The sequence below is a fragment of the Macaca thibetana genome, chromosome 11, assembly GCF_024542745.1.
Source record: "Macaca thibetana thibetana isolate TM-01 chromosome 11, ASM2454274v1, whole genome shotgun sequence".
In the NCBI taxonomy this organism is placed as follows: Eukaryota; Metazoa; Chordata; class Mammalia; order Primates; family Cercopithecidae; genus Macaca; species Macaca thibetana.
In genome coordinates, this window is record NC_065588.1 from 27,862,023 (window position 1) to 27,888,006 (window position 25,984).

The 25,984-nt window shown below is 41.6% G+C and overlaps 2 protein-coding genes across 2 annotated transcripts in view; one reads left to right on the forward strand and one right to left on the reverse strand.

The window, feature by feature from the left end:
• The window catches only part of MRPS35 (mitochondrial ribosomal protein S35), a 42,743-nt gene extending 32,158 nt beyond the window's left edge, over window positions 1-10,585 (forward strand). The window contains exon 8 of the mRNA XM_050746752.1: window positions 9,476-10,585. Within this exon, the coding sequence (XP_050602709.1) occupies window positions 9,476-9,745 (270 nt within the window). The 3' untranslated portion in view covers window positions 9,746-10,585. The remainder of the gene's footprint in view (window positions 1-9,475) is intronic.
• A 6,653-nt stretch (window positions 10,586-17,238) lies between these two features.
• Window positions 17,239-25,984, reverse strand: MANSC4 (MANSC domain containing 4). Its single transcript, XM_050746751.1, has 3 exons — window positions 25,754-25,984; window positions 21,290-21,424; window positions 17,239-17,963 (listed from the first exon to the last, which is right to left on the reverse strand). The coding sequence occupies exons 1-3, from the start codon at window positions 25,980-25,982 to the stop codon at window positions 17,347-17,349; spliced, it is 981 nt and encodes a 326-aa protein (XP_050602708.1). The 5' UTR covers window positions 25,983-25,984; the 3' UTR covers window positions 17,239-17,346.

Consider the following 25,984-nt stretch of genomic DNA (forward strand, 5'->3'; position numbering starts at 1 on the left):
GGTCAGTGGAACACCTGACTGCAGTTAGCTGTCTTAGTCACGGATTGTTCCATGTATGTTTTCTTTTTCTAACTTTAGGGCCTCATTAGCAGGGACCTGACCTATTGTACTTTGTACTTCAAACTGTCTAGGTCAGTGCTAGGTAAGAATACTAAATGTTTCATAGCAACTATTGAGGCTGGGCGCACTGGCTCACGCCTGTAATCTGAGCAGTATGGGAGGCCGAGGCAGGCAGATCACTTGAGGCCTGGAGTTCGAGATCAGCCTGGCCAACACAGCAAAAGCTCATCTCTGCTAAAAATACAAAAAACAACTAGGAAGTGTTTTAAAAGGTATTCAAATTCTACATTACTTTGTAAGTTCGCCACAAATACTTGCTTCTGTGAGTTCAGTTCATGATGCAAATTTACAGTCAGCAATGTTAATAGAATCTACATTCTAAAAAAGAACTGGCTCTTCCTGGCAAGATGCATCTCTTTAACATGAAGCGTATGTTTTTATTTAACACTTTATGCATAAACTTACTAATGTTACAGTGTTTGTTAAACAACTAACTATATGCATGCATTGAATTCCCGTGAGTCCGAGCATTAGTGGTTGGCCAGTAATGGTAAAGAATAACTACATGCCACAGTTTTACTTGATTTCAGACAAATACATCTGGCCTTTGTTCTAAAAAGTAGACCTGTGATGTTGCTGTGAGAGTTAACTGGGTCTCTGTCTCTGACTTTCTTTTTTTTTGTTTTTTTAACTCTGTGCTGCTTCAGTGATCACTTTGCATTAACATAAAAAGGACACCAGAAAGGGGGTTGAAGTAGTTGTTCCAACTCTCCCTGACAACACACAGTGAGGTGGGGTCTCACTCTGTCGCCTACCCTGGAGTGCAGTGGTGTGATCTTGGCCCACTGCAGCCTCTGCCTCCCAGGCTCAAGTGATCCTCCGCACTCAGCCTCCCGAGTAGGACTACAGGCGTGTCACCATGCCCAGCATGTTCCGTCTTTTAAAAGTGCTTCAAAATACTTTTTCTTTTTCTTTTTCTTTTTTTTTAAACACAAAGCATTTAGTGCAGCCATCCATTTTAAATTAGGGCTAACTTTGAAGGTCAGGAATCAAACAGCTTATCTTATTATATAGCCTTTTCATTTTATCCACTGAGAAAGTAAAATTTAGAGGAAAGGTCAGGTACTTTGCCCAAGGTTACAGAACTTTTTAGTGGAGGAACTCAGACCTGAACTGCAGCTTCAGCGTACCATATTCTTTCCATGGTATCATATTATTTAGTTTTATTTAACTTTGACTTTCAAAATGTTATGAAATAAGAGATGAAATCAAATCTGACTTTAACTGCTAGTTTAGTCTCCTTTCAAAATGAAAAACTGACTAGCTGAAAATTCATCTATCTCCATAACCTGTTTTCAGCTGGGGGTTTTGTCAGTGCCACCTGAGAAGCTTTTGTAACTACAGCTGCTGGGGCCCTGCAGAATCAGAATCTCTAGCTGTAAGACCTAGGTTTTTATACAGTTTTAAAAGCTCCACAGGTGATTCTGGTGCTGAGCCCTGATTGTGAATAATTTCTCCAGTCTTTGAATGTTGTAAATAAGGAAACTGATTAAGTTGGCTTGTCTTTTTTAAGACAGCTTTTGTACGTGTAAGTTTGAGTATCCCTAATTTGAAAATCTGGTATCTGAAATGCTCCAAAATCTGCAACTTTTTGAGCACCGACAGGATGCTCAGAAGAGCATTTCACATTTCAGATTTTCGGATTAGGAATGCTCAACCAGTCAGTATAATGCAGATTCTAAAATCCTTTAAAAAATCGAAATCTGAAACACTTCTGATCCTAAGCATTTTGGATAAGGGATACTCAACCTATATCTCATATCAGAGCTTGAGGATAAAGTGTGGTAATTAGAATGAAAGAGGCAGGCAAGAAAATGGAGGGATTTTTCTGTTGTACATAAATAGGAATTTAGACTTGATGTGGTAGACAATAAGCAGTGTTCTAGATCCTTGAGTAGGATGGTGCTACACAGAAGGTGACAGTCACAGAAGGTGACAATCTCAATTTCTGCCCACATTCTGCTTCCCCACCCAGTGGCTGAAGTCATACATTTGAGAGTTACAGTCTTCTTCCCTCTCTTCTGATACCAAATAAGTTACCAAGTCTTTCAGTTTTGCTTTTAAATATCGGTTAAAACCGTTTCCCCCTTTTTATCCCTACCGCTACACTCTAGTATAAGTTTTCATCATCATTTACCTGAAAACTACAATAGGCTTCTAATTGATTTCCTTGTCTCATCCACCTTCTATATTACTGTTAGAGTAATTGTTCAAAAAAACAAATCTCTTGCACCATAGTCCTTTACAAAATCCTTCAGTGGTTTCCCATTACTTAGGATAATGTCTGAACTCCTTAGCATGCCATTCACAGCAATTTGCCACCTCATTACCAGCACTCAGGAAATATACATTATATAGCCTATACCTTAGACATAATGAACATAATATGTTCTTTCATAACTTTGCATATGTTATTCTCTTTGCTTATAATTCTTTTTTCAAATTGATCAGCCTTGCAAATTCATATGAATCTTTTAATACACGTCAAATGTAACCTCTCTGTTTCCTGCCCATCCCTTTTCCCTCCTCTAGCTAGCGTTCCTTTTATTACTTTTCTGGTAATTGCCTGTACACGTGTCTGCTCACCTCATTAGACTGTGAGATCACAGAGGTATAAGGAGTGTATATTCATTCATCTTTGTATTTTCAGCATCTAGTACAGTGTCTGGCAAATTTGCATTCAGTAAATGTTTTTTAAAACTTAATTGAATTCCTTGACATAGTTAAAAATTTAGCTTTGGTAGCTGAAAGAATTGACAGTAATTCTTTTCTCACTTTTTATGAATATTTGCCTCTTCGTATTTTTTATGATTTTCAAATTGCTTGGGATTTTAAAAAATGGTTAAACTGTTTTCTCTCATACAGCACAAGGCCTTACTTGTAATCATGAGAAGTGGAATATTACTATGATTCATGTCCTAGGCAAAGAGAGTTGTAAATAAGAAGGTAGGAGGTGACAGGCTTGTGTATTCAGTGGAGCAGATATTTCTTTGCCTTCTGTTACAGCAGAATACACTGACCCTTGCATGAATTAGCTATTATGTTTTTCTTTGTATTAAATTGATACAAGGAAAAAAAAAAGATGATAGGTTCCAGTTATGTTACTATATTTTTTTGTTACTTCTTTTATCATGCCTGGAGGTTCCTTAGAACATGTTGTTCTAACACTAACAAGCGGTGTGGTTTTGGGCAAATTATTCGGTTGCTCTGGGCTTCAGCTTCCTGATCTGTAAAACAGATGATAATAGTAATAACTCACTCCTAGGTTTATTGTGAGAATCAAATGAGTTAATATCTGTAAGGCACTTAGAATAGTGCCTGGCATGGAGTGAGTGTTCCAACAGCTTTTCAGCCTCAGCCCATGCCACTTCCTTCTCATTGGCCTTCATTCATTTCCTTGATTGTGTTAACCGGCTTCAAGGCCTTTGTGGATGCTTCTCCTCTACTGGGATCACAGTACTCATCTGACAGGCTCACCGTCAACTTCAGGTCTCTCGTTAGACTGAACGTTTCCAGAGAACACTATGCCTGGTAGAGTAGTTGTGCAAGAAATATTTATTGAATGGATGAGTAAATAAATAATCGAGCCAACTGGAAAAGAGAACAGGATCACATGGAATGGAAAGTTGCTTCTTCAGGGGTTGGGGTCAGGGCAGATTCTCTCATTGCAGGCAGGAAGGAAAGGAAAAGGGGTGTGTGTGTGTGTGTGTGTGTGTGTGTGTGTTACATATACTTATAAATTAAATGGTGAAATTGTAAATATTTAATGGTCAAAGCATTAAAATAGGAGTTGACAAATTAATTGATTTGCCTAAGTAGTGATCAATTTGAGCTTAAAATGGTATTGTTAATTGCCCCCAGTAATTTGAATATGCTGTTGTTTGTGCTTTAAAATTAGTATATATTTTAAAATTAGTATATAGTGTAAAATAACTACACTTCAATAAAATAAACTTTGTGTGTGTGACAAGGTCTGGCCCAGTCACCCGGGCTGGAGTGCAGTGGTGTGATCTTGGCTCACAGCAACCTCTGCCTCCCAGGCTCAAGAGGTAGGGAAATGTGGGTTTGAAACCCACTCCTCTTTAAAGTTGTATTATTAACAACAACATTTATGTAATGTTTACTATGAGCCAGATCCTCTAAGTACATAGATATTCCTTACCTCTTTTAACCTTCAGAACAGCCCTGTGAAGTCAGTTCTTACAGAGATACAAGTTCAAGGAACTCACCTATTACAATAATAAATGATGAAAGTTAGGATTTAAACAGGTCTGGGAGATACCAAAGCTCACAGTAAATACCATCTTATACTAACTTCCTGGGTGACCTTGAGCAAAACTTAGCTGCCTCAGCCCTGCATCTGTAATTTAGAAACCCAAAAAGCTTTAGAAATTGTTAGTCTTTCCATAACTTACTTGGTGACAAACATGTGACCTGAATAGATGAGAGGCTATTTATATTTTTTGTTCATTCCATTTAGTGTAAATATTCATATATGTTGCATTAAAAATTACGTGTTGGATTAGGTGATGCTGCTATAGACCCCCCTCTAGAGGTGTTAAAAAATATATGCTATATGCACCATAATTCACTTTCTAAAATACAAAAATTTCTGAATTCTCCCAATAGATTGTGGACCTCTGTTTAACTTCCATAATACTCAGTTTTCTTACCTATGTAATTCTTAAAATTTATCCCAGTACATCTTAACAAGAATTATATGTAATAGTATACGTAAGCATTTAAGATACCTGATATATAATTAAATATTCAGTTTGTTGGGATTGTTACTGTCATTATCTTGGAATTTTTATTCAGCTGTGCAGAGTTTGGATCCTAAAGCTAGACCATGTAGAAAATGTGAATTTGGCTGGGCACAGTGACTCACACCTGTAATCCTAACATTTTGGGAGGCCGAAGCAGGTGGATCACTTGAGCCCAGGAGTTTGAGAACAGCTTGGGCAACATGGCAAAACCCCATCTCTACAAAAAAATGCAAACATTAGCAGGGCATGGTGGTACTCTCTGGTAGTCCCAGCTACTCCGGAGGCTGAGGCAAGGGGATCGCATGAGCTCAGGAAGTTGAGGCTGCAGTAAGCCAAGATAGCGCCACTGCACTCCAGCCTAAGTGACAGAGGGAGACCCTGTCTCAAAAAAGAAAAAAGGAGGCCAGGCGCCGTGGCTCATGCCTGTAATCCCAGCACTTTGGGAGGCCAAGGCTGGTGGATCACCTGAGGTCAGGAATTCAAGACCAGCCTGGCCAACATGGTGAAACCCAATCTCTACTAAAAATACAAAAATTAGCCGGGTGTGGTAGTGGGCGCCTATAGTCCCTGCTACAAGAGTGAGAGAGAGAGAGAGAGAGAGAGAGAGAAAAAGGAAAAGGTGAATTTTATTTTGTTTAGTTTGCAACTGAGACTGAACACTGCATTGTTTTCAGTACAGGATAAGAAGCCAGGCCTTTTACAGAATGTAGTTTGTTTTCCTTACTAGTGACTTTAAACCATAGTGATTTTCTCCCATAAATGTACATTATTCCGTAGTACAGGGTTTCCTATCCTTTTTGTCAGATCCCGGGGTCCAGGTCCAGCCCATGCTGAAGTCGGAGGGGTGTGGGTGGATGAGCAGAAAGAACACTTGGGGGGCTGTAGACAGGTGAAAGACAGTTTTATTCAGCAGCAGCTCAAATTAACAGCTTTCTTACACTAGCTCTCTTATGAACAGCTTTTCTTACACTGTCCACCTTTATCTCAGCGGTTTGCTCCAGCTGTGTGGCTCCCGCAACCGCCATGCCTGCAGCTTCACGGAAGGCTCTCCCCAGCCTTCAGGGTTAGCAGCTTAACCCTTTATCTGGGCATGAGCAAGCCGAGCTGTGTCCTGGCTCCCTCCTGTCCAGACGGACAGCTTTGGCTCTCTCTCTCTTTCTCTGGGCACCAGTGCCTACACAAGAGCCATGTTGAGCCAAGCTGAGCCCCAAGAGCGCCTGTACAACGGTAGCAGGGCAATTATACCTTTTACAGACAACAGTGGCTCAGAGCCGAGGATGAACTTACACAAACAGGTTATGTAACAAGTGGGGGTGTGCACCTGCACGCCAGACTCGCTGTCATGCAGGCCTGGATATCCACCTTGGCCTGCCTCCATGTACCTGTTCATGTGATTACACACTTAGAAAATTATTTACTGGCCAGGTGCGGTGGCTTCCACCCTGTAATCCCAGCACCTTGAGAGGCTGGAGCAGGAGGATTGCTCTAGGCCAGGAGTTTAAGACCAGCCTTAGGCAACATAGCAAGACCCTGTCTCTACAAAAAAAAAAAAAAAAAAATTAAAATTAGCTGGGCATGGTGGCGTGCACCTGTAATCATAGTGCAGCTAATCAGGAGGCTGAGGCAGGAGCGTCCTTTGAGCACAGGAGTTGAGGTTGGCGGTAGGTAAGCTTTGATCACATCTGAGATGAATGAAGGAGGAGGGTGCTTCATTCTGCTGCCAGTATTCGAGGCTCACCTGGCTACAAGGGCTGAGGGAATCAATATCTTGGCATACCTATAATACATCTTGGCAAACCAGTGTATAATTATATATACCAAATGTAAGGGGAAGAGACATGAAATGTGGGAATTATTAGTGGATTTACTTTAATTCCTCTGCATAAGCATCTATTTTGAAGCGTTAAGAAAATTCAGATAAAACGTGTGAAACTTAAAAATACTAGTTAAGTCTCTTAATTGCCTGTCTTCTAGCAGTCAGGCAGTTGAGTCAGGAATGAGATGGAGTGACTGTTTTACTTAACGCTTTATACAATGTATTTATCGGTTTGTTATATTAAGTATATTTTACCCTGTAAGTTTGAATTGTGAAAAAACTATGACATTGTCTTGAAACATCTAAAACATTTCTAAGAATAGATAGAACCAATAATGTATTTAATTTAGGACATTTATTTTTTAAGGGGTTGACATTTATTCCTTTCTCAAGTACTACAGTAAAAATTAGGTGAAGTAGGGTAATTTTGCCAATTTTTTTTAATGGACACATTCAGAGTTTGTTAGAAATTATTTGCAGCAGAGTTGTGGGGGAGAGGCATAACAAGTTGTTTCAGGCTGGTCTGAAGGTAGTTATCTCAGTTGATTGTTCACAGTCAGTTACAGGTTGAATTCCTTGTTCCGCTCTTACCCCGTTCTCACTACTCGACTAGCCTAAAAAATAATAATAAGATAAAAAGAAGTTGTTTCACATTATGCCTTCCCTGCCAAGCCTAAAACCTCCCGACCAGATTTTCTTTTAAAAAGGATATAGAGTTGGTTCTCAACTGGATATTTCTAGAACATACGCTGAGACGCTGTCCACAGCCATAAATTTATTACAGGGAGGTGGAGCAAACATGCAGGAATTGTAAGTGCAAATATACCCCACGTGGCTTAGGAATTTGGGGGCCAGGGAAGACATCCTGCATCTTACTGGTTTCCCTTGAAGGAACGGTACCCAGTTTGAAGGATTCAAAGGAGAATTTCTTCTCCTAAGTCTGTTCCTTTCGCCTCGGTGATCTGAGCAGGGTTTGCCGACTCCGTGTTGTCCCCAGTGGCCTGTTTGTGATCGGTGGGGCTCCTCTTTACCCTTGGAGGAACACATCTCCAATGCTTTCTTTTGTTTTCATAGGCACTTGTAGTGGGGATGGGGGTGGGAGGGTGGCACAGGTGGAAACCTTACCTGCTGCTTGGTGCCCACTCATCTCTGCAGAGCCTTGGAGCTGTCTACTCAAGCTGGGATCTCTTTGAAGGGGATTTTCCAGAGGTAGAATAGTATTTCTGACAGCCTCACAAATATACTCATCTTTTAATATTTTGCCACCTTTAAAAGTTGTTATTCAGAATAGTAGATGATTCCATAGCAGCCTGTGGCTCAGAATATTGTTATGTGTTAATTTGGAAGCAATGTGACTAGTATTCAGCACTTCTTTGAACAGGGTATATTACTTAGTAGCTGTGTTGCTTGATTTTCACAGACTGTTACATCTCCATTTAAATCATAAATCTGAATTATGCTGTATTACTGTAAAGCCTACCAGTGTTCCCTAGAATAGCATGGTAATAATTTTTGTAAGAAAAAACAAGTAGTAACAAAACATTGTTCACATTATGGGAACAGAAAGATAATAACAAAATAAAATTCCAGGATAGGCTGGGCACGGTGGCTCACGCCTGTAATCCCTACACTTCGAGAAGCCAAAGCAGGCAGATCATTTGAAGTCGGGAGTTTGAGACCAGCCTGGAAAACATGGTGAAACTCCATCTCTACTAAAAATACAAAAATCAGCTGGGTGTGGTGGCGGGCGCCTGTAATTCCAGCTACTCAGGAGGCTGAGGCAGGAGAATTGCTTGAACCCGGGAGGCGGAAGTTGCAGTGAGCCAAGATCGCCCCACTGTACTCCAGCCTGGGCAAGAGAGCGAGACTCTGTCTTGGGGGGTGGGGGGGTAGAAAATTCCAGGATATATGAAGTCATTATGACTAAAAACCATGTATTATGTACATCATATTCTTAATTGTATTATAATAATTAGTCTTCCTCATCATCCCACAAGTATATCACAGAGATAAATACAATCTCAGCTCTCATTATTTTTAATAATGATCTCCTTGGTACTAAAGAAGTTGAAGATTACAACTCAGACATGCCAAATGTTGGGCCAGGCGCAGTGGCTTGCCCCTGCAGTCCCAGGACTTTACGAGGCCATGGCAGAATAATCACTTGAGCCCAGGAGTTCAAGACCAGCCTGGGCAACATGGCAAAACCCCATCTCTACAAAAAATACAAACATTAGCGGGGCATGGTGGTGGGCGCCTGTAGTCCCAGCTACTCAGGAGCCTGAGGTGGGAGAATCACCTGAGACTGCGAGGTTGAGGCTGCTGTGAGCTGTGATTGTGCCACTGCACTCCAGCCTGGGTGACAGAGTGAGACCCATCTCAAAAAAAAAAAAAAAAAAAAAAAGTGAAATGTTGATGTTTTAGGGTTTAGAGAATAGCTGCCAAAAGTTATTTTCTATATCTGCTGGAAAACAGCATATCTTTGTAAGTATAGTTTGTAAGGCAGACAGATTGTAATTATGTGGATAGAGTAGCGAGTGGTAACAGAGCTTGACAGACCAGTGTTCACGTGACAGTGTGTGCAGCCCTCAAGCGCAGGTGCAGGTGGCCAACAGTGCTGGGTTAAGGGGCCAAAGTGCACAGACAAGGCATTGGCCAGGACTCTCCACATTTTGCAGACTTCTCTTCCCTTAACAAGGAAAAAAAAGAAAAAGAAAGAAACAAACTTTTGATATTTCTCAGAATTCAGAACTCATTTTTTGTTTTGTTTCAGAAAACTGAAGAATGGGAGAAAAGTAAGACTGAAGCAGACATGGAAGAGTATATATGGGAAAACAGTTCATCAGAAAGAAATATCCTGGAAACGCTTCTCCAGATGAAAGCTGCTGAGAAAAATACGGAAATAAATAAAGAAGAGCTCCTTGGTACTAAAGAAGTTGAAGAGTACAAAAAGTCTGTTGTTAGTCTTAAAAATGAGGAGGAAAATGAAGATTTGGTTTCTCAGTACAAAGAATCTGTGAAGAGACTATTAAATGTGACATGAATTATGGAGTAGAAAAGCCTGCTTGATTTATTAATTTTATAATATATGTAATCAGTATCTAATTTGATACAAAGTTGAAAATGTTAAATCATTGTTTTTCCTCAGAGTTAAAATTATTTCCCTCATACTAATGCTTAATGGCAATGATTACTCCAGAGTTTTTTTATTTTTGCACTGGGGCAATAGACTAGGAGATCTCTGATTTCTTCTTGGTCTAAAGTGTTTTGATCTTATTTCTACGTAATAGCTTTGGTATTCATGTATATACATGCTTTTAATTGTGATTTTGCCACCTTCCCCATTTCTTTCCCCACAAGCTGGCGTTCAGTAGTTGCTTTTGAATAATGGTTTTGGTTACCTCGGAAGGTAGGCCCAGAACCCATTTCCTTGACTTGCGGTTCCAGGGTCTGTTCACATGACTGCTGTCTGGCTGATGCATTTTTCACGTTTGTCAGTTCTGGTTAGAAACAGGTCCTCAGGAGTACTCTCTAACCTGATATTGTCTAAAAAGATATGTTGACTCAACTTTGTTTAGTGTCCTACTTTCTAGATTGTGGGGCTCATTTTGCCAGGGCCAAGCTACCAGAAAAGTAGAAGTGGAGATTACCTGGTGTGTATCCCCCTGGATGCCCCAGTCAGAGCTGCCACAGCTCAGGAAAAAGATGAGGCATAGGGACCTTGAATGTAATGGAGTAAGTGACAAAATAAGAACTACCCTGGGAAACCCTGCATTCAGTGTAGCTGTCAATTCAGTATTTCTGAGTACACCTGTCAGCTGTTTCTTACCACTTCGATGGTTGTGATTAATTTAAAATCAGAATAAAGGAATCACTGAGTTTATTTGCCTAATAGACTTATTTTGCCTAGAAGAATTAGAGAGTATAAATGAAAGCCAAAAGGGAATTTCACAACGATTTCCTAAACCATTTGTGTGAAATGAAGGTATGGTCTGGTGTGAGTGAGGCCAGGAGTCTGTAGGTTATGAAGGACAATATGGCCTTGAGTACAAAAGGGGGAGAAAGAGGCATGTCGTGCCTTGCTGGGGCACCCTTACACTGGTTATTTTAATCCTAGGCCTGACTTACGAATGAACTCAAAAGGGGCTAGACAGCCAAATTGGTAAGTAGCGGATGAAAAACAGTATAGATAAAACCAATATTTTAGATCATGTTTAGAGCATATTTCAAGAAACATACCAGTACATTTAGAGACTCACATGGAGTTAAGAAAAACTCAGATTCCTAACAGGATTGAAGAAGGAAACATTTTGAAAACAGTAGAAGCTGAGAAGAGATGATCATTTGGGAACATGTAAAGCAGCAGTAGCTTAGGGTGGTTTATCCTGTGTAATAATACAGTGCAGATGAAAGCAGAGAGGAGGATGTGTAATAAGGAATTTGACCTTACCCAGAGGTCTGGCCTTTGCCCTTGGCTTCTGGGAGGTAGTCTATACCATACCCGTTAGGACTGTCTTTGTTTAGCGGGGTAGCTGGCCCCAAAATATCTCAGGATGGGACCAACATGCCAGAAAAATCTACCATGTGATTTAGGGTGGGGGCTTTGAGTCACATGGTATTAGTCCACCTGACAGCCGGGATGACTCACCAGACAATCAGCTATCATACCTACATAATGGAGTCCAGTAAAATCTTTGGGCCGGGCACAGTGGCTCACGCCTGTAATCCCAGCACTTTGGGAGGCCGACGTGGCGGATCACGAGGTCAGGAGATCGAGACCATCCTGGCTAACACGTTGAAAACCCATCTCTACTAAAAACAAAAACTTAGCTGGGCGTGGTGGCGGACGCCTGTAGTCCCAGCTACTCGGGAGGCTGAGGCAGGAGAATGGCGTGAACCCGGGAGACGGAGCTTGCAGTAAGTGGAGATCGTGCCACTGCACTCCAGCCTGGGTGACAGAGCGAGACTCCGTATCAAAAAAAAAAAAAAAAAAAAAAAAAAAAAAAAATCTGAACAGGGAGGCTTGAGTAAGCTTGGGTTAGCAATACTCCATGCATATTGTCACACACTGATACTAGGAGAGTAATGTGTCGTGACTCCTAGGGGAGAGCACCAGAAACAACATTTGAACCCTTCCTGGGCCTCAACTTATGTACTTCTTCTGTTGGGCGACTTTAAGGTATCCTTTCCCTGTAATAAACTGTAAATGTGAGAAGAATAGCTTTCATTCAGTTCTGAGTTCTAGTGAATTATTGAACCTGAGGGTTGTTTAGGGAATCCCCCACAAACTTAACAGTTGGTGTCAGAAGTAGGACGGCATTGTAGAGGACTCTACCCTCTTTTGCAGTTTGGCCAACTCCAAGTAACCTGAAGACTCTTAAACAATTATTGATGCCTAATGGCAAAATCGTAGAGCTGGCGGATTAATACAAAACTGCCTCAAAAATAAAACAGACCGGGTGCAGTGGCTCATGCCTATAATCACAGCACCTTGGGAGGCTGAGGTGGGAGGAGGGCTTGAGGCCAGAAGTTTGAGACTAGCCTAGGCAACATAGCAAGACCCTGTCTCTACTTTAAAAATGTATATATACATACATATTTGTATGTATATGTAACAGTTGTTGTTACTGTAATTTTAGCAAAATTAAGCAGCACTATTTGTCATTAATCAGATCCTTGTCCTTTAAAATCTGCCAGTTGACCGAATGTATGCAATTGGAACATATATTCATCTTGATAATGAAAATGCTAGGGGACACTTTGCTATATTAATGCAGTCATTTCTGATTTAAACTTAAATTGTATAGCCCAGAAGTTGCTTAAACACATAGGCAACTAAGATGTAGATCAAATCTCTTTTCTTAATTGTGGGATGCTTTAATTCTTTGGCATATTTTTGCAATATTGGTATTTCATAATACTAAACAGTTACAGACTTTTTTTTTTTTTGAGAAGCTGGACCCAGTGGCTCATGCCTGTAATCCCAGCGCTTTGGGAGGCCAAGGTGGGAGTATTGCTTGAGGCCGGGTATTGGACACCAGTCCGGGCAATGAAGTGAAACACTGTCTCTATATAAGAAAAAAATTCCCGAGGCATGGTGGCACACGCCTAGCAACTTGGGAGGCTGAAGTGGGAGAACTGCTTGAGAACAGGAGTTCAAGGCTGCAGTGAACTATGATCATACTACTGCACTCGAGCCTGGGTGGCAGAACAAGAACTTATCTCCAAAAAAGGAAAAGGAAAAGGGAAAAAAAGAAAAAGAAACAAACAAACTGGACCCTGGGGTCCAGTCGATAACTAAGGCTAAGGTTGTGACACCCACCTAGGAAGTAACCATGAAATCTTTCCAATGTTGTCACTTTTTTTTTTTTTTTTTTTTTTGGAGACAGGGTCTGCTCTGTTACAGCCCAGGCTGGAGTCTGGAGTGCAGTGGCACATTCATGGCTCACTGCAGCCTCAACCTCCTGGGCTCAACCGATGCTCCCACCTCAACCTCCCAAGTAGCTGGGACCTCCAGCTACTCCTAACCTCCCAAGTAGCACGCCACCACGCCTGGTTAAGTTTTTGTTTTTGTACAGATGGGGTCTTGCTATGTTGCCTGGGTTGGTCTGATTGTTTCTTAATAAAATTTAAAATTTTACTCAGAAGTTTTCTTTTGTCTCTGGCTCCCAGTAAGAAAGTGGTTTCTAGTCTCAGTTTTGCTTCTTAACTGATTCTGGTCTGTTGTCTTCCCAGTCCAAATTTACTCAATTTATCTAATGGTCAAAAGGGCTGAAGAGGAAAAGGAATTTGTTTGTTTTCTTAGAAGGTAAATATGCTTTTCCCAAATTAAGATCATTTATATGAAATTATCAGCTTTAAGGAATGAGTAAAATTCTGAGAAGCCCCAAGGGGGAAAAAGAAAGCGTTTTTAATTCTAGCAGCCCTAGTCTATTGGAAAACCTCTAAGCAATTCACATATACTTAAAAGTAATGATTTTTGGCAGTGGCTCATGCCTGTAATCCCAGCACTTTGGGAGGCCGAGGCAGGTGGATCACCTGAGGTCAGGAGTTCGAGACCAGCTTGGCCAACATGGTGAAGCCCTGTCTCTACTGAAAAATACAAAAATTAGTCGGGCGTGGTGGCAGGCACCTTAATCCCAGCTACTTGGGAGGCAGAGGCAGGAGAATCGTTTGAACCTGGGAGGTGGAGGTTGCATTGAGCCAAGATCAAGCCACTTCACTCAAACCTGGGGGATGAGAGCAAGACTTCTCTCAAAAAAAAAAAAAGTAATGACTTTCTAAATGGATGTACAAAAATGTATAAAGACAACTTACTAAATTATTTCTGTAAATATAATGTTAGGGTAATTTAAATCTTGCCTCCCCACCCCACCACCCCCTGCTTCAAATGGCATGGGTTTTGGCCAGGTGCAGTGGCTCACGCCTGTAATCCCAACACTTTGGGAGGCCGAGGTGGGTGGATCATGAGGTCAGGAGTTTGAGGCCAGCCTGGCTAACATGGTGAAAACCCGTCTCTACTAAAAATACAGAAATTAGCTGGGCATGGTGACGGGTGCCTGTAATCCCAGCTACTCGGAAGGGTGAGGCAGGAGAATCACTTGAACCCGGGAGGCAGAGGTTGCGGTGAGCCGAGATCGCGCCATTGCATTCCAACCTGGGTGACAAGAGCAAGACTCCATCTCAAAAAAAAAAGAAAAAAAATGCGTTTTTTTCCCCCTAATGTATTAGGGAAGAAATTAAAGAAATTTATAACAACTTTATGAATTATTACAAATTAAGGTAAATTGATTTTTTTTTTTTTTTTTGAGACAGAGTCTTACTCTGTTGCCCAGGCTGAAGTGCTGAGGCATTATCTTGGCTCACTGCAACCTCTGCCTCCTAGGCAGCCTCAACCTCCCAGGCTCAAGCAATCCTCCCAATGCAGCCGTCCAAGTAGCTGGGACTACAGGTGTGTGCCACAATGCCTGGCTAATTTTTTAATTGATTATTTATTTATTTAAGACAAGGCCTCACTGTTGCCCAGGCTGGAGTGAGGTGGCACATTCATGGCTCACTGCAGCCTTGACCTCCAGAGCTCAAGTGATCCTCCCACCACAGCCTCCCAAGTAGCTGAAACTACAGGGACACACCACCACACCCAGCTCATTTTTTTTTCTTTTTTTCTTTTTCTTTTTTTTTTTTTTTTTTTTTTTTTGAGATGGAGTCTCACTCTGTCATCCAGGCTGGAGTGCAGTGGTGTGATCTCAGCTCACTGCAACCTCCACCTCCCGGGTTCAAGGGATTCTCCTGTCTCGGCCTCCCGAGTAACTGGGACTACAGGCATGCGCCACCACGCCCGGCTAGTTTTTTGTATTTTTAGTAGAGAGGGGATTTCACTGTGTTAGCCAGGATGGTCTCAATCTCCTGACCTCAGGTGGTCCACCCGCCTCAGCCTCCCAAAGTGCTGGGATTACAGGCGTGAGCCACTGCACCCAGCCAATTTTTGTATTTTTTGTAGAGACGGGTTCTTGCCATGTTGCTCAGGCTGGTCTCAAGCTCCTAGGTTCAAGCGATCCTCCTGCCTCAGCCTCCCATAGTGCTTGGATTATAGGTATGAGCCATCATGCCTGGCCTTTTGATTAAATTTTAAAATCAGACTTTTAATTGTGGATAGTATTCAACTGCAAGAGATTTTATATTTTTCTTTTCTATTAAAAGAAAGAGTCATTCTCTTTTTCTACCCAGTATTAATACCAGGGAAAGAAAAGGAAATATAAGCCACTGGACTTAGAAAAATTTGGGTTTTCTTTTTCTTTTGAAATCAAATGTTTTATTTTTATGGATTTAGGGGTACAAGTGCAGTTGTGTTACATGAATGTATTGTGTAGTGGTGAAATCTGGACATTTAGTGTACCCATGGGCAATTTGTTTTAACATACGAGGGAACAGTACTATTTTATAAGTGTTATAAATAGGATTTCCCCTTATTTATTCTTTTTTTTTTTTTTTTTTTTTTTTTTTTTTCCCGACAGAGTCTCACTGTTGCCCAGGCTGCACTGCAGTGGCGCAATCTCAGCTCATTGCAACTTCTACCTCCCAGGTTCAAGTGATTCTCCTACCTCATCCTCCCAAGTAGCTGGGATTACAGGCACGTGCCACCCATGCCCGGCTAATTTTTGTATTTTTAGTAGAGACAGGTTTTTGCCATGTTGGCCAGGCTGGTCTCGAACTCCTGACCTCAGGTGATCCTCCCACCTCGACCTCCCAAAGTGCTGAGATTACAGGCATGAGCCACTGTGCCCAGCCCCTCATTTATTATTTATGCTTATTAGCTATCTTTTAATATCTGTTCTCACATTAAAAACAGGTTTCGGGAATGAGAAGAGGGGCCTAAAAAGCTTAAGTTTCTTAGAGACTTGAACTACAGTATTCCACACTTAAAAGTCTTCTAAGATTTAGGGGGTAAATCTGGTGTAAGATTAGGACAGAACTGAAACACCCAGAGCTAATCTTTACACCTAGGAAAACAGAATGTATACAAGTGAGGGCTGTAACTAAAACTAAAACTCCCAAGCTTTATTCAACAGAAATCAACACAGAAAGCTCAAAGAGCTCCGTAGCACAATTACTGAAAGGAAGATGAAGATGGGTTGGAATTGAGAAGGATTAATCAATTGAAAGTAGAAAGCTAGATTAAGGTCAGGAGGCATTTGCTTATGCATTAGTAACTGTTAGTAACTGTGTTATTTTGCTCAAATTACTACATGATCGTATTACTATACGTGACAATAATTTGACCTTGACTGGGAGGCAAATATGATGATATTGTGGTGTTTTCTTCCTGGTATTGTTTTTTTTTTGTGGTTTTTGGGAAAACATACACTTTTAGTCTAACAGTGATTTTGAACATGGACTTGAACCAGACTGCCTGTGTTTAATTAAGTCCTGACTTCACTACTTAATACTTGTGTGTCTTTAGGGAAGATGCTTAACCTCTCTTCACCTCAGTTGCCTCGTCTGTAAAATGTGATAATAGTATCATGGTTAACAGCAGGATACCCACCTCTCAGGTTTGGAAGGATTCAGTGAGTTCATGCCCCTAAAGCACTCAAACAGTGTGTCTCACTCAGTAACAACTGTAAGGATCAGAATTTTGCAACTCTGGCAGAGGGAACACTACTCAAAAAATAGAAATAACAACGAAAAAAGCATTATGTTTACCAAGCATTAGCCTTTTTTTCTTTTTTTCACAGATTGGTAGGAGTGCGCATCCTATTTTTTCTTTTGAGACAGGGTCTGGCTCTATTGATCACTGCTCACTGCAGCAGCAGTCCTCTCACCTCAGCCTCCTGAGTAGCTGGGACCACAGGTGCATCATGTTGCCCCATGTGCTATTTTTTTTTATTTTTTATTTTATAGAGACAGGGTCTCACTATGTTGCCCAGGCTGGTCTCCAACTCCTGGGCTCAAGCAATTCTTCTGCCTTGGCCTCCCAAAGTGTTGGGATTACAGGTATGAACCACCACGCCCAGACCAATTTTTTTTCCCACTAAACTGCCCTTTCTTACACAAAACTAAAAATGATATCCTTTAAAGCATATAATCTTGCTACAGCTTTTGCTATGAAGAGTTCTCCTTCACATGGTTACGATTTTTAATTTGCTAGGATCCTGATTTTCTCTGTCTCAGTTTACAGTGGCCCTGCTGCTTTCCACAGCATCCAGATGCTAGGATGACTATACAATAGCCAAGGAAGGTGACAGAGGTGCAAAGGGCCACAGAAACCGGCCAAGCCTTTGAAGTCACAGATACCTCATCTTCATTCGCAGATGTGTGGTTTCTGCTGTTGTATCCTTTGGTTTTATTCAGGAATTGCTTGCTACTGTTGAGTAGGGGTGGAATAGGCATATGAGAAAGTTTTGTGTCTATGGGTACAAAGAAAGGAGAAATAGTCTTATTATCTGGATTGCTGATGAAATCAGTATTTGGTGACACCATATTTATCTTTGCGGTGATGGAGTCATTCAGGGAAGTAAATCTTGCCCAAAAATCTGTGGTTAATTCCTTAGAATAACTGGTACTGTTTGTGTTTACAACCAAATCTTGATGTGTGGTTGAGGACGGAGCCTCTGTGGATGGCAGCATACCATTTATCATGGTGGTTTGTTTATCTAAATTCATAGCTTTTAGAATCCTTAGTCTGTCCCATCTCTTGGATGAAGAACGAGTATTGAGATATGTGGAAGATTGTTCGAAAACCAGCAAATCTGGATCTATACCTGAAAAATAAATAAGGCATCATTCATTTTATTTTTACTTTCAAAGCAAAAACCTTAAAGCACAGTTTGGAGAAAGGATTGGCTTTTGCCACTATGAGTTACTGAACAAAGCTAAATTCACGTTCTACTACCACATTCTTCTCAAAGGTTTCCAAACATACTGGCTACATTTGAATTTATCTTAACTTTCTAAAACACTTTTTTTTAAATGAACAAATTTGACTACACCCAAGGAGAAGGCTTTGTGTCTGTCAGGGTTTTTGTACAATAGTGAGTGTTACTTTGAGAGCTGTAGAAACAGTAACCATTTGAGATACAATATAGCGTTTATTATTTATTTATTTTTTTTTTTGAGACAGGGTCTTGCCCTATCACCCAGGCTGGAGTGCAGTGGTGCAGTCTCGGCTCACTGCAACCTCTGCCTCCCGGGTTCAAGCAATCCTCTCACCTCAGTCTCCTGAGTAACTGGGATTACAGGCATGCGCCACCACGCCCAGCTAATTTTTGTTTTTTGTTTGTTTGTTTTTTTTTTTTTTTTGTAGAGATAGAGTTTCGCCATGTTGCCCAGACTGGTCTCGAACTTGTTAGCTAAAGCGATCCGTCCGCCTCGGCCTCCCAAAGTACTGGGATTATAGGCAGGAGCCACCGCACTCAGCAATATAGTGTCTTTAAATCAAGTTAAGCAAAATAGGGCCTGAGAAGGGTGACTACAAGCAAAATCATGAACAAAGCCTTAAGTCTCATCCCTTTTTGACCTCTGAGGGTCTTGCTTTGTCTTTAGTATTTTCTCCCTTGTATACTAACTCCTTTCCCTCTAACTTCAGACATGAACAAATACTGCTTTGTCTTTATAGAAGAGAAAAAATTGTCAACAGCTTTCCAGTGGTCCCTGCTGGTGACTTCTCTCTCTCTCTCTCTCTCTCTCTCTCTCTCTCTCCACCCCCCCCCCCCCCCCCGCCGCGCAAACACGCCAGCATCCATTGCTTCTGAGGTAGTCAAGTGTTTCCTTACTTCCTGATCACTCACGTCACCTTGCTTTGGCTTCTCTCTTGTCCTTGATGCTACCAGCCACCTTCTTGAATTCTTCTCCCATGACTCCCTGGACCTTGGACCCCCTTGGCATTTTCCCCCACTGCCTCTCATTTTCACTTTCTTTTGCTGGTTCTCTTGTACAATCTCATTGCTTGTGTGGTTTCCATAATCTTCAGTCCTTGGTTTTCAGATGTATTTTCTCTTCACCGCCCCCTCCCCTCCAACACACACAAAGAGATCATGCTCAATTGGCACCACTACATCAATGGCATTGAAACCCATATCACTATGTTTTCCCCTCTTTCTTGAGTTCTGATCTCATTTATCCAGTCTTCTATTGGAGGTTTCCATCTGGACATCTTACATCATCTCTTAATATGCCCAAAGCCAAAATTATTACCTCTGCCTCCTTGTCTCCTTCATTGGCATCATCATTCCTCCATCACCCACACTGAAATCTGCACTGTAAGGTGATTTTTTTTTTTTAAGAGACAGCTGTCAGTCAGGCTGGAGTGTGATCATGCAATCATAACTAACTGTAACCTTGAGCTCCTGGGCTCAAGTGATCCTTCCACCTCAGCCTCATGAGTACCTGGAACCAACCACAGGCACACATCACCTTGCCTGGCTAATTTTTTTTTGTAGAGATGGGGGTCTCTCTATGATGTTCAGGTTGGTCTCGAATTCCTGGGCTCAAGCGATCCTCCTGCCTCAGCCTCCCAAAGTGCTGGAATTACAGGTGTGAGTCACCGCACTTGGGCCTGCAAAGTGATTTTGACTCCACTCACTTCATTTCCTTTCATTAAAAAGGTGACTAAGTCCTTATTCAACCTTCCCAATGCTCTGATAATTATCCCTTCTCTTCATTTCAACTACAGTCACTTTGTGCAGACTTTAATGCTTCCCTGACTAGATTTTCTAATCTGTACCTGCATATAAGTGTGGACTAGGACAAATAGATATCACTTCACATGTTTTTTCATTAAATGCCCTTGTTGTCTGTTTCAGACAAAGTCAAACCAAAACTCTACTCTGTCCATGGCCCTTATGATACCTGTCCCTACCTTATCTTAGCCATATTTTCATTGCAATTACATGTCTCCTTATTGTGTCCAGACCTGTTTGCTTACTCTCCTGTGGCATAATATAGAACTCATATTCTTCTGCCTGCCTTCTTCCATGAACCTGCTCTGAATACACTGACTTTCACTAGCCTCCCCTTCTTTGAAACTTTGCACTGAGACAGCTTCACACATTTCTGTATTTAGTTGTGTCTTAACACTAATTGTAAGATCTGTCACATCTACTAGATTATAAAGGAGCTTGAGGGCAGAGATATGGCTGCGATCTTCCACAGTGTTGATTCTAGCCTGGAGCATCAGGTGTTCAATACATACAAATTGATAAGAAATTTATCTCCTTTGCATTTTGATGGCAAAAATCTCTTCTTTTATGGTCAGTAATTTACACCCTGAGATTACATAAATGGGCACAAAACACTTATATTTCTAAAATAAAATACACTGGTTATCTTGGGACCAATGATATGCTAATGTATGTTAGCACACGGTGGTAAGTTTCCCTGAACGTGACATCCCTCTTTTCAGAATCCTGTATGCAGTGTCCATTGGATCTCAGAACTGCCATTTAGCATGTTCTTTATCTCCTAGTGGCACCCTCAGCCACTGCAGGAGAAACGCTTCTTTCTTTTTTTTTTTCGAGACGGAGTCTTGCTCTGTCACCGGGCTGGAGTGCAGTGGCGCGATCTCAGCTCACCGCAACCTCCATCTCCCAGGTTCAAGTGATTCTCCTGCCTCAGTCTCCTGAGTAGCTAGGACTACAGGCACATGCCACCACGCACAGCTAATTTTTGTATTTTTGGTAGAGACAGGGTTTCACCATGTTGGCCGGGATGGTCTCGATCTCTTGACCTCGTGATCTGCCCGCCTTGGCCTCCCAAAGTGCTGGGATAACAGGCATGAGTCACTGTGCCCGGCTGAGAAACCCTTCCTTTAGCTTTACTAAGAGTTCTTGAGATTCATGAAATACAGTGGGTAAACTCTTGTTCAATCATGTATCATTTATAATCTGGAGTGAACTAATTGCTAAACATTAAACTAAAGAGAATTTTCTTTCAGTTTTCCGTCCTAGATATGCAAAATTTTTCCAAAGTTCACTGGAAATAATGATTCTAGGGACTCACATATGACTGTTGCCAGCCAGTTTCTCAGCTATATGCCTCTACTAGAGTATTGCCAGCATTCTTTAAAAGTCTTGAAATATGTAATCATTACCATCTGTTATGTTGTACAAAATGGCACTGGTTCCAGGCTCTAATATGCAGCTCTCCAGTGTTGGGCAGTGAACATGGAGGCAGTTGATATTGTCATGAATAGGATCGTGGTAGAAGACAGCCAGGTTACAGGAAACTGAAAGGGAAACAAGCAAAGTACATTGTGGATGGTCTCAATTTCCACGAGTTTCATGAACTCTGAGTAACTTATATTTGTTTCAGGAATACTGGATTAACAGTATTTTTCAGGGCAATGTGCAGACATTTTGCAGAACATTTATAAACTATTGTAACTGCTTCTGTGAATATGGAAAATACTTTTTAAAAAAATTTTTTTGAGACAGGGTCTCGCTCTGTCACTCAGGCTGGAGTGCAGTGGTGCGATTACAGCTCAGTGCAGCCTAGACCTTCCGGGTCCAAGCAATCCTTCCACCTCAGTCTCCCAAATAGCTGGGACTAGAGGCCCACATCACCATGCTGGGCTAATTTTTGTATTTTTTGTAGAGGCAGGGTTTCACCATGTTGCCCAGACTTGTCTCAAACTCCGGAGCTCAAGCCATCTGCCTCCCGCAAAGCTGGAATTACAGGGAGGAGCCATCCCACCCAGCCAGAAAATGCCTTTTTAAAGAAAATACAGATTTTCTCAAAGTAATCTTTCATACTTTCCATCCCACACAGGATATTTGGAATCATTCATTATTTCCTGGTCCCAGAATTTTGTGTTCATGAAAAGTTAGATTAGCTACAAAAACCTCTGGGGGCCTGGCGTGGTAGCTCATCTCTGTAACCCCACCACTTTGGGAGGCTGAGTGGGGCAGATCACCTGAGGTTAGGAGTTCGAGACCAGCCTGACCAACATGGAGAAACCCAGTCTCTACTAAAAACACAAAATTAGCCAGGCGTGGTGGCGCATTCCTGTAATCCCAGTTACTTGGGAGGCTGAGGCAGGAGAATTGCTTGAACCCGGGAGGTGGAGGTTTCAGTGAGCCGAGATCGCGCCATTGCATTCTAGCCTGGGCAACAAGAGCGAAACTCCGTCTCAAAAACAAAACAAAACAAAACAAAAAACCCTGGGGATTTACACATCAGGTTTCTAGGCACAGTGTCCTCTCAGAATACTAAGGGGCTGGGAGTCACCAGAGAAAGAAATAGGAAAATACAAGGACAAATGCTGTAAAGAAGAGGGAGTAGTGGGAAGGGCAAAAGAGTAATACCTGAACGGCCCAGATGGTGGAAAGGCCACAGGCTGTGTGAGCATCACCTTGCCCTGACTGCAGGTGTGCACTCTCCCCAGATGTAAAACCACATCCAAAGAAAAGCCTAATCAGTGTCATTTAAAGAGGCAGGGACTGGACAGGCAGAGATGCTAGCAGGTAGAATTCTAGCAGGTGGGGACACACTACTGGCTCATGCTGTCTTTCCTTCTCTAAGCAAATTTGCTTTTTAAAACATGCTCTCTGGCCAGGCGCAGTGGCTCACACCTGTAATCTCAGCGCTTTGGGAGGCCAAGGTGGCGGATCACTTGAGGTCAGGAGTTCGAGACCAGCCTGGCCAACTTGACAAAACATCGTCTCTACTAAAAAAAACAATTACAAATATTGGCTGGGCGTGGTGGCACGCACCTGTAACCCCAGCTACTCAGGAGGCTGAGGCACGAGAATCACTTGAACCCAGGAGGCGGAGGTTGCAGTCAGTTGAGATCGCGCCACTGCACTCTGGCCTGGGCAAAAGAATAAGACTCTGTCTCAAAAAAAAAAAAAAAAAAAAAAAAAAAAAGAAGAAGAAGAAGGAGAAGAAAAAGAAAAAGAAAATGTTCTCTGACAGAGGAAGAGAAGACTTAAAAAGAAAAAAATTTCCTTACTTCTGGAAAATCTGAAACAGATTTGTGTAATGCAAATCTTCAGTCTACCCTCACAAAAGTGCAACATAGATTTTACTTCTGCTGCAGTGCAGTAGAGACCATGTGATATGAAATATCCATTGGCCAAAAGGTATCAGCTTTTTTTTTTTTTTTTTTTTTTCAGTCACCCAGACCGCAGCAAAGTGGTGCAATCTCGGCTCAATGCAACTTCTGCCTCCTGGGTTGAAGTGATTCTCCTGCCTCAGCCTCCTGAGTAGCTGGGATTACAGGGGTGCACTACCACACCTGGTTAATTTTTGTATTTTTGGTAGAGACGGATTTCACCATGTTGTCCAGGCTGCTCTCAAACTCCTAACCTCAAGTGATCTGCCTGCCTTGGCCTCCCAAAGTGCTGGGATTACAGGCATGAGCTACCCGCCAAGGTATCAATCTCTTTAATAAAATAAGATTACAGAGGGCTAGCGTCTGATCACCAGACCTCAAAGCATGCCTAAAGCTGTGGATCTGCTGCTTGCAGAACCTGTACTGCTTTTGTGTAAGGTGAACTGTGAGGAGTTACATCTCCATCGTTACTTCTAGGACATCCTCATGTTGCTGCACTCTATTTTTCCAGGAGAAAGAATAAGACAAAAATTAGTTAATAATACATTGCTAATACATTACACATTACAAATACATTCCCTGAGAACTGTGCTGTAAAGTTGAAGGGAAAGAAAAACTATTCAAACTTAAGACTTTTAAGTTTCTGATGAGAAAGTAGTTGATTCTGTAGAGGACAATTTTGAAACGTGTTTTATATTCCTTGTATACATTTCAGCATTCCAGCTCTGAGCAGGATTGTGGCATTTTAAAGTTATGGCTTCCAGCTAATAACTGGAATGTGCCTTCCTGTTTTTCTCGTTCTGAAGGAAGAAAGTCACAACTGGGAAGTTACAGGGGCTCTAAAATCATGGGATTGCCCTGTATGCTTACAGTATCCCCGACAGTCCAAAGGCCAGAGCTTCTCTGCTGTGGAGTCAGGTAAATTCATGCTAAGGGAAAATGCAAAAAAATGTACTGCCCCTCCGCCGTCTCCTCTCAGTGAAGACTTATGGGAGTTAGAAGCATCTGGAAGGTGGAAATCTGGATTGGCTATCTTTTCGAAAAGATTTCCTTGTATTAAATTAATTATTGTAGCTCCAATTTTCATCTCAAAAATCTTACATACATAATCTTACACACACAAAAATCTTACATAATTGGGCAAGAGGCATTGGAAGTTAACAAGTTGATACGGATCCATGGAAAGAAAGTGTGGAACAACCAAGGGAATTATTTTAAAGTGCAGTGCTGCTTTTGCTGTTTCTTTTCAAGTAGCTTTAAAATCTTGGAAAAATGAAAAAGAAATGAAAGAAGTCTTTAGGCAATTATAACTTGAAATCCTGCAATAATAAAATAAACATTCCTAATTGCAGGTCTTGATCATATTATATGGATGAAGTCTACATGCAGATTCCATATGACAGACAAAACATTTATGAGGAATATTTGGAAATACGATTTTGGGGTGGGTATTTGACATATATCTCCCCATTTCTTTCAAAACATGAATCACACTCTAAATTCTTTTTTAATATATTCCACATTTGGTAAACCCAAGTCAGCACATTTTAGTTTTGTGTGTGTGTGTGTGTGTGTGTGTGACAGAATCACACCAGCATAAGGCAGTGCCCTCTGTTTTAACCTTTACAAGGAAAGTAATCTCTTTATTATTTATTTATTTATTTTCAGACGGGAGTCTCACTCTGTTGCCCAGGCTGGAGTGCACTGGTGCGATCTCGGCTCACTGCAACCTCGGGTTCAAGCAGTTCTCCTGACTCAGTCTCCCGAGTAGCTGGGATTATAGGTGCCTGCCACCACCGCTGGCTAATTTTTGTATTTTTAGTAGAGAGGGGGTTTCACCATGTTGGCCAGGTTGGTCTCCAACTCCTGACCTTAGGTGATCCACCCACCTTGGCCTCCCAAAATTCTGAGATTACAGGCATGAGCCACTGCACCTGACTCAGCACATAAAAAAAATTTGATATGATACTAATATCACCAAAATGTACTTTGAAAGGGAAATTATAATAAATATTTGACTGGGTGCAGTGGTTCACATCTGTAATCCTGGCACTTTGGGAGGCTGAGACAGGAGGACTGCTTGAGTCCAGGAGTTTGAGACCAGCCTAGGCAACACAGTGAGACTCTGCCTCTAAACATTTAAAATAAAATGAGAAATAAATATTTTAAAAATCATATATATTTTGAGCTGTAAAAATATTGTAAATTAACCTTGGGGGAAATGTTTTCATTTAGCATTTTGGTGAAGAAAAGAGGATTCTGTTTCCTGTAGGTTCTATTGAATTTTGGGTCATTATTAGAATGTAAATAGAGCCTGCTCTGGCCCAGACTGTGAAATCAGTTTCACTGGCTCTTTTTCCTCTACCTCTCTCTCCCACACCCCAGGGCATCTTCTCTAGTCCTTTACAACTGTTTACTGGCCTCTGCCTAGGACTCCTCACTTAGGGCTTCATCCTTGGAAGTTTCGTCTTATTTTTGCCCAAGCATATCATGACTACTTACCATCCTTCCGAAGACAGCAGCTCCTACTGCACTTCTGGCCAGTGCTTTCAGAATAATACTTCAAGAACTGGGCTCCCAGCTTCTGAGACTCCTCCAGATCGATTAGAAGACCTGGGAAGCGACGGATCCAGCAGTCTCTGTAAAAAACTGTGGGTGAGCAGAGAGAGTCTGACGTCCAGCCCATGCTTAGGAGCAATATCACGTTAACTGCTACCACTGCCACATGCATTT